The sequence below is a fragment of the Entamoeba nuttalli genome (assembly GCF_000257125.1).
Source record: "Entamoeba nuttalli P19 unplaced genomic scaffold asmbl_8016, whole genome shotgun sequence".
Lineage (NCBI taxonomy): Eukaryota > Evosea > Mastigamoebida > Endamoebidae > Entamoeba > Entamoeba nuttalli.
Genome location: NW_008578915.1, coordinates 17,564 through 28,026, shown reverse-complemented (window position 1 = coordinate 28,026; position 10,463 = coordinate 17,564). Strand labels below are relative to the sequence as shown.

General features: G+C 26.1%; 8 protein-coding genes across 8 annotated transcripts in view; 5 read left to right on the top strand and 3 right to left on the bottom strand.

Annotated features, from left to right (window-relative positions):
• Positions 1 to 503: 503 nt before the first annotated feature.
• Positions 504 to 890, bottom strand: ENU1_178800 (hypothetical protein; the record flags this gene model as incomplete). Its single annotated transcript, XM_008861422.1, has 1 exon — positions 504 to 890. One exon carries the CDS (start codon positions 888 to 890, stop codon positions 504 to 506), a length of 387 nt encoding a protein of 128 aa, XP_008859644.1.
• Positions 891 to 1,073: 183 nt separating this feature from the next.
• On the top strand, positions 1,074 to 2,873 carry ENU1_178790 (serine/threonine protein kinase, putative; the record flags this gene model as incomplete). Its single annotated transcript, XM_008861421.1, has 1 exon — positions 1,074 to 2,873. One exon carries the CDS (start codon positions 1,074 to 1,076, stop codon positions 2,871 to 2,873), a length of 1,800 nt encoding a protein of 599 aa, XP_008859643.1.
• A 162-nt stretch (positions 2,874 to 3,035) lies between these two features.
• On the top strand, positions 3,036 to 5,132 carry ENU1_178780 (hypothetical protein; the record flags this gene model as incomplete). The annotated part of the gene is made up of 1 exon (XM_008861420.1): positions 3,036 to 5,132. The coding sequence occupies one exon, from the start codon at positions 3,036 to 3,038 to the stop codon at positions 5,130 to 5,132; it is 2,097 nt and encodes a 698-aa protein (XP_008859642.1).
• A 43-nt stretch (positions 5,133 to 5,175) lies between these two features.
• On the bottom strand, positions 5,176 to 6,057 carry ENU1_178770 (DHHC zinc finger domain containing protein; the record flags this gene model as incomplete). Its single annotated transcript, XM_008861419.1, has 1 exon — positions 5,176 to 6,057. The coding sequence occupies one exon, from the start codon at positions 6,055 to 6,057 to the stop codon at positions 5,176 to 5,178; it is 882 nt and encodes a 293-aa protein (XP_008859641.1).
• Positions 6,058 to 6,150: 93 nt separating this feature from the next.
• On the bottom strand, positions 6,151 to 7,577 carry ENU1_178760 (hypothetical protein; the record flags this gene model as incomplete). Its single annotated transcript, XM_008861418.1, has 3 exons — positions 6,151 to 6,855; positions 6,903 to 7,045; positions 7,106 to 7,577. 3 exons carry the CDS (start codon positions 7,575 to 7,577, stop codon positions 6,151 to 6,153), a joined length of 1,320 nt encoding a protein of 439 aa, XP_008859640.1.
• A 184-nt stretch (positions 7,578 to 7,761) lies between these two features.
• ENU1_178750 (hypothetical protein) lies at positions 7,762 to 8,113 on the top strand (the record flags this gene model as incomplete). Its single annotated transcript, XM_008861417.1, has 2 exons — positions 7,762 to 7,908; positions 7,955 to 8,113. 2 exons carry the CDS (start codon positions 7,762 to 7,764, stop codon positions 8,111 to 8,113), a joined length of 306 nt encoding a protein of 101 aa, XP_008859639.1.
• Positions 8,114 to 8,214: 101 nt separating this feature from the next.
• Positions 8,215 to 9,651, top strand: ENU1_178740 (importin alpha, putative; the record flags this gene model as incomplete). The annotated part of the gene is made up of 1 exon (XM_008861416.1): positions 8,215 to 9,651. One exon carries the CDS (start codon positions 8,215 to 8,217, stop codon positions 9,649 to 9,651), a length of 1,437 nt encoding a protein of 478 aa, XP_008859638.1.
• Positions 9,652 to 9,809: 158 nt separating this feature from the next.
• Positions 9,810 to 10,463, top strand: part of ENU1_178730 (14-3-3 protein 1, putative) — a gene marked incomplete at its 5' end in the record, with an annotated part of 725 nt that continues 71 nt past the window's right edge. Inside the window, one exon of the mRNA XM_008861415.1 lies at positions 9,810 to 10,463. This exon is cut by the window's right edge and continues 71 nt beyond it. Coding sequence (XP_008859637.1) covers positions 9,810 to 10,463 — 654 coding nt within the window.

Below are 10,463 nucleotides of genomic sequence, written 5' to 3'. Positions count from 1 at the left end.
ATTCCACAATTTGTTATTGAAGGTAATAGACTATCAAAACCTAATGGTATACCTGATAATTATTGGGAATTAACAACTAAATGTTGGTCTCAAAATCCAGAAGATAGACCTAAATTTGTTGATATCTTAAAAACTATTGAGTCTTGGGGTGAAGATATTAGATATGCTTTCAATGTTGAAGTAGATAAAAAAATACAAGGCAGTGATGCATCTAGCTCTACTTCTGTACCATCCAGTGCTCAAGAACCATCAACTAATTCTACTTCAACACCAAGAGATGATAAACCAAGTTCATCTTCTGAACAAAAAACTTCAAATGAAAGTAAAAAGAAATCAGAAAATACTAATCAAGAAGAATTAAAAGAAATCATATTAAACGAACAATTACAACAATCATCAAGCTCATCTTCAAGTTCTGGCTCAACTAGTTCATCCAATTGACTTATTTCTAAATGATTGGTTTAGTTATAATAAAAGATGAACGAAACACAAAGAAATGTAAATTAATTCATTAAAGAAGTGTTGAAATATTTCTCAAAGGATTTAATTGTATCATTTAAATCACCTAAACGTTGCCAAAAATCAGATGGAATACATTCAATACAATATGCTTCATCTAAAACACTTCCATTTGCATCTTTGGGTTCCCAATATAAGAGTTGTTTATACAAAGTTTGTGCATTTTGTTGTGGATGACTTGGATTAGTTGAGGTAGAAGATGAACGTTGTGATGCCCCTGTTGAACTTTGTTGACTTAAATTAGTTGATACATTTGTTCGAGCACGAGTTTCACCAATACTCTTATTTGTACTACCATTTGTCCCACCACTTGTTTTCGGTTGTCTTTTCTTTGGAATATAAGGAGGTGCTACAAGATTTAATGTTGACATCCAACAACACGTATATTTATACTCTTTTTAATAGTTCTTTATTATTCATTTTTATTATTTCTATTTTTTTTGATTTAATCTTTTTTAGTTTTTGTGTTTTTATTATTTTAAAGGGTGTTGTTTTAACCAAAAATCACAAAAATCTGTTTTTTTCTTTTTTATCTTCGACGTGAAGAACTTTGAATGAGAAGAACTTTTCAGTTTGAAAAAAATTTATTATCAAAGAAGATTGAAACAATGACACAAATACACAAAGTAGGACCATTTTTAATTGGGAATAAGTTGTTAGGAGAAGGTGCAACAGGAAAAGTCTTTTTGTCATTTCATGAAGAGTCTAATGTTAAAGTTGCAATTAAAATTATTGATAAAGCAAGTATTTGCAGTCGTCCTGAAAAGAAAAGAAAGGTTGAGAGAGAGTTAGCAATTCTTCGAATTATTCATCATCCAAATATTATTGATTATTATGCATCTTATGAAACAACAAAATTACTTTTTGTTGTTCAAGAATTATTAAGTGGTGGAGAATTGTTTACATATGTTGAGAAAAAGAAGAAGTTATCATTAGAAGAATCAGTTAAGTTTCTTTTACAAATATTGTCTGCTTTAAAATATATTCATAAATGGCAAATATGTCATAGAGACGTTAAGCTGGAAAATATTTTATTAAGTCATGACTGTTCAACAGCTAAATTATGTGATTTTGGAATGGCAACATATACTGGGGGAATGCCTCTAAGAGATTCTTGTGGTAGTCCTTTTTATGCTGCACCAGAACTTTTTACTCAACCAACATATGATGGATGTATTGCAGATATTTGGTCATTGGGAGTTGTTTTTTATGTTATGATTTTTGGACTTATGCCATTTCCAGGAGAAACTGATGAAGAATTTGTTGAAAATGTAACAAAGTTAACATATCAAATTCCTTTTGAACTTCCACCTCCAATTCACGAAGCTTTAACTGGAATGTTATGTGGTGATGTTAAACAACGTTTGACTTTGGATAGAGTTAAAGCACTTATTGAACCTTTTTCTCAAATAACAACACCAGCTCGTCCAATACCATCGAAGAAAATAAATTATTCTATATTCGATAGTTTACAAGATTTAAGTATATCAATTAATGATACTGTTGTAAGAAATATCCCAAACTCATTGGAAAATGAGGGAATTATTGGAAATGAACCAAATAAAATTGAAGATGTTGAAACAATTGCTGGTGGTCCAATAACTATTGTTGATACTAAAGTTATGCAAATGTTATCTTCGTTGTTAACGCCATTACATATTTCTAAAATAAGAGAAGCATTATTTGCTCCTAATCCAAATACTGTACGTGCATTTTATCGTTCTATTACTGAACATACACAAAATTCATTAAAAACATTAACTTCTTCAAATTTAAAAATAAAAACCATTAATACAAATACTACATTATTCGCTGTTTCTCCATTACTTTCAGATCCTTCTTCTTATAAAAAAAGTGTTTCTCCTGCATTTTGTGAATTACTTAAGAAGAAAAGAAGTTGTTCTCCTGTTAATATTAAATATAAAGAAACAGTTTCTCCTCCTTCTTCTGTTAATATTCCTCATGAAATTAATGTTTTCTTTTCTCCAACAGAAGGTCCTTTTATTCACCAAGCAACTATTGATATGACACCTTCAAAAACAATAACCAAAATTAATGAAATATTAAAAGAGCTTGGTATTGTATTTGAACATCAAATTACTGTTGATAACATTGAAAAATGTTTATATCACTATGACATTGATGACTCTTTGAATAAAAATAAAGCTACTTTCAGTCAAATTATATTTACTATTCTTATCAGCGTTGGAGACACTTCTGACATTGACGTTAGCTTCGAAGACAAAACTATTATTAAATTTGAACTATCCGAAGGAAGTGTTTTAGTGTTCGGAGATTTATGGAATGTGATTAAAAGACAATTATTAGAATATGATAGTTTTCCTATTGAATAAATCATTTGTTTGTAACATCATCAAAACTTTGTTAAAATGACTTTTGTTTTTTTACGCTTTTAAACTTTAAAAATCTTGGGAAATTAAAGTAATTAAAAAATAAACATCATTTAAGTAATTCTTGAAACTCAAAAAAATTGAACTTGAAAATTTATTTCTACAATGTCAAATAATACTCCCAATCAATTTAAATACACTCCCTACAATGAACACCAAAATATTTATCCAATTGTATGTTCTATTTTAAGTAAATATAAAGAGACAGTAAACTCCTTGTTAGAGAATTTAAAACATTTCACACCACATGGTGAATCTTATAAAAAAGTTTACTGTACTGATGGTTATAAAAGAGGTTGCTATACTGGTACTTATCAAACTAATGACATTAATAGTCAAATCAATGACATTAATAGTCAAATTAATGACATTAATAGTCAAACCAGTAATGTTAATAGTCAAATCAATTACATTAATCAAGTTATTAATTATTTATTTCAATGTGGTAATTCTATTCCAAATTTAGATGGAAATAATTATTATGAAGTGTATATACTCATTAGTAATATCTTCAACCCATTGGTAATTTCAGAATTTTTGAACTTATATTATGAATATATGTTCAAATCAAAATATGATAGTGATAAATTCAAACAAGAAATTGATGAGTTAAGAAAAAAACTTTTGTATCTTTTCTATAAAATTATAAAACCCACTATTTATGCAACTGAAAATTATGTCACTGACAGTCAATACATTGAAAGTCTAATTAAAGGTAGAGGATATAATACTTCAACATGGGATCAATATCTCTATGCTTTGTATATGACGGTTAAAGACATTAATTGTTATACACCATCGATTAAGGAATCTCTTAGTAGTTACGATACAGTTTATAACCCTTCAAGTATTACAGTTTGTCTTACCAAGATTCAACCCTTTTATGAAAAAGAATATGAAGAATTGGAATCAAACTATAAAGAATTAGAATCAAACTATAAAGAATTGGAATCAAACTATAAAAAATTAGAATCAAACTATAAAAAATTAGAATCTGAAAAAGAGAGTCTTTCAAGAGATTTGGAATCAAAAATTAATGACAATGGCGTACTATCAGAGAAAAATATTAAATTACATGATAAAGTAAACATGTTAAATACACAAGTGCAAGAAACTGAGAGTTGTTTAAAAAATTTAAATAAAAGTTATGATGATAAGATACGCAACCTACAACGTCAAGTTGAAGAACAGCTTAACCGAATACGTGATAATATGAATGATGAAAAAAAGAGACAAGAATTAACTTACCAACAGAATTTGAATAGCCAAACAGAAAACTTCAACCAAGAAATAAAAAAATTAACTGAAGAAGAGATAAATTTAAAGAATGAAAATTTGTCTCTTAAAAAGGAGTTAGATGATATAAAAACTTTACTTTTTGTTAAGTTATGTGGTAAAGCAGAAAAGGTTATTCAGCCAGAAGTTAAAGGACGAGGAATTGAATATAGGATTGAATTAAAGCCAAAGAAAGAAATATTTACAGTTCCAGTTTCTCAATCAGAGAAAAGAAATGGTAAATTTAAAATTAAATTACCACGACTCATAATTAATAGAAATGATGAGAAATTAGAATATGAAGAATTCCAAATTAATTTGAACGATGAAAAAAAATTCCTTTTTCAAGAAAAAGGTTCATTTATTCTTGATCAATCACTGAACCTACAAATAGATATTGTAAACGCTAAGGAGAAAGAAGAACCAACCTCCAAACAAAAAAGACAAGAAAGAGACATTAAAAATACTGTTGTTGGTGAAGCACAACAACAAAAAATAAATAAAGAAGTAGCCAAAGCCTTTGTCCCTATTGAAAATTATCTTTCAGGGATTTCATATACATTTAATTATAATGGCAGAAAAGTTCCATTAAGTGTAAGTCTTAATACTCAAGAAGGTGAAATTATTCAATTAAACACTCAAAATGGACCAATAAATGTTCAAGTGCATTCTCTTCCTAATACAACCTATTGCAGGAAGGATTTTGATTTAATTCAAACGCTCTATTTCTCAAAAGAGTATGAAGGTCAATCAACTGACATTCCGATAGAAATTTATGATGGTACTACTGTTGGACCATATAATTTTAAAATTGAAGATGGATGGTATGTGATTTGTGAACAAAAAGGATTCTATAATTCTTATGGAACTAGGGGGTCATTAATGCTTCTTGTAAGGCTTTATGACCAACAACAATCATTTAATTGAATGATTTTACTTTATTTAAAATTAAATAATAAATAGAAATGAATTAAGCATCAATTTCAATAGAATCAAGATCATCAATAGTCATATTATATTTAATAGAAGGAGTGTATGGAAGAAAATACCATAAAAGAGAAAGATCTTTTCTAACAAGAAAAGCATCTCTCCAATTTTGAATTAAAGAAATATAATAAGGTAAAACTAAAGTTTTATTTTTAATTAATGAATTAATAGTAGAAATCATATCAACCATTGTTTCATTAACTGAAATCATAACAGTTTGTACAATAAATTGTAATAAACAAGTAATAAATAAATTTGCTAAAACAAGTGTTATTAATAAAACACATTTAAAATAAAATTCTTGATTTCCTTTTTTATTATAAAGAATAATAACTAACATATATAATCCTAATAATGTTGTTGTAGTTCCATGATAAAGAAATAAATAAAAATGTCTAATGTTATGTAATCCAATACAACTTAACCAAGCACAATGATGATCATATCTTACTACACATTGATTACAAACTGAACAATGATGAGTCCTTGGATATTTTTGTTGTTTACAAATATCACAAAATTCAATTTCATTTGAATTATTTACTAAAGAATGATAATAATTCATTGGAATGATAAATGGTTTTGTTGTATATGATTTATACCAATGATATAATAAACAATATAATTTATAATGTGACCATATAAATATAAAAATAACAAATGACATTGAAAATAATTCTTTTACATATCTAAAGATAAAGTTATAGAAAAGTAAATACATTCCAATTAATAATATTGGAATAAATAATGGAATAAGTCTAACAAAAAATCTAAGTTTTTGAATTATTTTATTTTTTGATTGAAGAATATTAGGTGTTTGTAATGGGTCATTTACTGGTTGTTGTTTTTGTAAGAATCTATCCATTTAATAAAATTCTAAGTTCTCAATAACTTATTTAACTAATTTCTTTTATGATTTTTTGAGAAATATTTTTTTTTTATTAAAAAAAAAATTGAATTAATTTGAAAATGAAAAAGATTTCTTTATTGGAACTCCATCTGATGGTATTGTAACACTTTTCTTTCTAAGATGACTTTGGTCAATATCAATTTTACCTGATTTAGAATGAGACCTCTTTTTATAAAGGTCATTTAATGTTCCACTATTTGGTGTTGATGTTTTGATAAGATATCCTTCTTTTTTCTTTGGTGACATTTCTGATAGTCTTAATGATACTCCTATTGCTCCATAACCATCATTGACTTGTTTTTGAAGACTTAATGAATTCTTTCTTGAATTAGAAGTTGATGATGGTTTAGAATGACTTCTTGATCTTTGACATGAACTAGCTGCTGAATGAGAACTTGAATGAGACAATGAGTGAGAATTTGAATGAGAATAAGTATCATGTTCATGAATAAATTCCTTTAAAGGAGTTTCATTTAAAGAACATTGTAAACTAAATTCATTAAGAACATCTAATAACAATTTTGATTGTATTTGTTGGTCATATTTCTTTGTTAATTCTAATGAACTAATTAAAGAAGAAAAAATTCCAGAATGATAAGAAAGAATAGGAAATGTTGGTAATTGAGATGAAGGAATTAATTTAGGTAATTTTTGGAAATAAAAATGTTGAATTGAATCAAAGTCATTTAATTTTGAAATAAGTTTCATAATATCATCACTTTTTATTGATTTACAGTCTATTAAAAACGTTTTCTATAACATAATTAATATTGAAGAAATAACAAAATAAAAAAACAAACTATATAATAACTCAGTTTGATAAGTATTATAGCCATTTCTTTTATTAATAATTCAATAACATAAATTGTTAATTTAGAAAGATACAAGTCAACGTTTTTCCAATGAATTTGTTTTAAATCATTAAATAATCCAATAATAATATCTAAAATAATTAAATTTATAATTAAATTTATTATTTATTAATTAACTAAAAAAAACAAACCAAATGCATTAAATGCATTTCTCCAATCTATTTCATTACAAAGAGGAGTTAATGGAGTATTCTCTTCCATTATAATATCAAATCTTTCATATAATTTTACAATAGAATCAATATATTTACAAAATATTCTAGTCAAATCATCTTTTTCAGTTAGACCTAATTGGATAATACCAAATTGTAAATGTTCTTTTTTTATTTTTTTTAGTAATTCTTTTTTATAATCAACTTTTATTATATTTAAAATTATAATTAATAAATGTTGAACTTCTATCCATCCTTTGTTGTTATTTTTCTTTATTAATTCACAAATTAATTCTGTCATTCTTTTTGAATCTACATCTTCAATATAATAATATATTATCTCTTCTATGTGTTTCTCTTTTGGTGGATTTTCTTCATTTCTTGTTGCTTTTATTAAAATTGTTTCTTCATCACTTTTATTAATACATTTAATCATTTCAATCACTGACATCTGTTATTGATTAGTTAGTTTTATTCGACTAAAAAATATAATGAAAGAATTTGTTAAAAAAAGTTATTGACAAACTTCTAAAAATATCTTCCTTTAATTTCTATTTTTTTTTGTATTTTTTTTTGTATTTTTTTTTTGAAAAAAAATTAGTTAAAAAATCTTAAAAATCTTTTCATATCAATAAATGACAACTAATTACAATTTATATTCTAATGAAGTTATTAAACAAAACGAAATGATAGAATCACTTGGTGATATAGCAAATAGAATACATTCTAATGTAAATGCAATTACAGATGAACTTAATGTACATTCAGACTTATTAGATGAAGTTTGTTTTTTATATAATTATTATATTTTATTAATTATTTTATTAGATTGATGAAAAAACTCCTTTAGTTCATGATCATGTAAAAAAGACACAATCACAACTTAAAACTCTTTTATTAAGATCAGAAGATAAAGTACGTTGGTCATTAATATGTTGTTTATGTTGTGTATTGATTATTGTTATATTTCTTGCTATAACGCTATAATCTTTTATTTTGTTATACAAAACGATATTTTACTCATTTTATTTTTTTATCTTTTGAATAAGAAAAAAGAAGAAACCCTGTTGTAACAATTGAACCATTCAATGTCATTTAGATCAAGTGACCTACAGCTTCAACAACAATGTCAACAACGTCATAGTGAAATCGGTCAATTAAGAGCACAAAAAAGAAGTCAAATAATGAACCAAAAAAGAAGGAAAATTGATTTTGAACCAAGAAAAGATGGATTAATTCCAATTGAAGAGATGCAAAATTTATGTTATGAAGTTATTAATGGGAATACAAATTGTTTAATGCGATTATTAGAAACACTTAGTAATGATCCTGTACCATATCAAATTATTAAATCAACAGGAACAATTAAAACAATTATTAAAAATCTTAAAAGTGATAATAATGATATTATCTTTTATTCATTATCAATTCTTATTAATTATTCTGCATTTTCCCCTGAAAATTCAAATGAAATTTGTCAACAAGGAATTTCTTTATATTTTGAATATTTAATTAATGCTAATGATGAACGTATTGTTATGCATCTTCTTTGGTTAATGGCAAATATTGCATCTGATGGTGTTGTTCCATCAGAAATTATTATTAATAGTGGAATTATTCAATACTTCCCTTCTGTTTTACAAAGATTTCCAACGTTACGGACTAGAAGTCAAATAATGTGGTTGTTTTGTTCATTAGTTAGAAGGTCAGAAAACAAACAAATTGATTCTAATTTCATTCAAGTAGTAATTCAATTTGCAATGAGTTGTTTTGAATATAGTACAAACGATAACGATGAATTAATTTCTGATGCATGTTGGACACTTCAGTATATTGCATTAATACCAGAGCAATTTAAATATGTTTTAACAAAACAAGTTATTGAAAAAATGTTATATTGTTGTCGTTCATCTGAAATTAAAATAGCTGTTCCTTCAATAAGGTTTTTTGGTAATTTATTAACTTATGACGATGAAATTGCTAAACAATTAATTACCCAATTACTTCCAATACTTATTTATTTAAATGACTCAATTGACCCTTCAATTTTAAAAGAATTATATTATGCAATATCAAATATTACAGCATGTAAAGATTTATCTCTCCTTCAACTGATTCTTGACAGTAAACTTCTTTATAATATTCCTATATTAGTTATTCAAAGAGATGTCTCAAAAATGGCTCGTGAAGAAATGGAATGGACATTGTCTAATTTCTGTTTTGGTGCTACAAACCAAATGTTACAAACACTTCTTACAAATTGTCCAGCAGTTATTGCAGCTTTATTCTCTATTTGTACCGAACAAAGTCTACCATCTCAATTATTAATAATAACACTAAAATCAATAAGAAATGTATGTCGGTTTTGTGATGATAATAAAGTTAACATTAATGATGTAGCTGAAGAATTTCAGTTTGAAACAGTATTAGAAGATATTATTATTAATGAACCAAATAAAAGAATAAAAGAATTGGCAACTAATTTATTAGAAAACTATTTTAGAGAACCAGAAATGATGTTATAATTGATTTATGCCAGTTTTAAATTGGTTTTTATGGAAAGATTAAATAATAAGACAAAAACGAAATTAGTCAGAGAAAAAAAAAATAAATTAAAAATTTAAAAAAAAAGAAAGAAAACCCTGAACTTAGAAAAATAGAACTTTAAATCAACATTCAATAAATGGCTTCACGTGAAGATTGTGTCTATACCGCTAAACTTGCTGAACAAAGTGAAAGATATGATGAAATGGTTCAATGTATGAAACAAGTTGCAGAAATGGAAGCAGAATTATCTATTGAAGAAAGAAATTTGTTGTCAGTTGCTTATAAGAATGTTATTGGAGCTAAGAGAGCTTCATGGAGAATTATTTCTTCTCTTGAACAAAAAGAACAAGCTAAAGGAAATGACAAACACGTTGAAATTATTAAAGGATATAGAGCTAAAATTGAAAAGGAACTTTCTACTTGTTGTGATGATGTCCTTAAAGTAATTCAAGAAAACCTTCTTCCAAAAGCATCTACTTCAGAAAGTAAAGTCTTCTTTAAGAAAATGGAAGGTGATTATTACAGATATTTTGCAGAATTTACTGTTGATGAAAAACGAAAAGAGGTTGCTGATAAATCACTTGCTGCATATACTGAAGCTACAGAAATTTCTAATGCTGAACTTGCTCCAACTCATCCAATTAGACTTGGACTTGCTCTTAATTTCTCTGTTTTCTATTTTGAAATTATGAATGATGCTGATAAAGCTTGCCAACTTGCTAAACAAGCCTTTGATGATGCTATTGCTAAATTAGATGAAGTTCCAGAAAATATGTATAAGGACTCTACC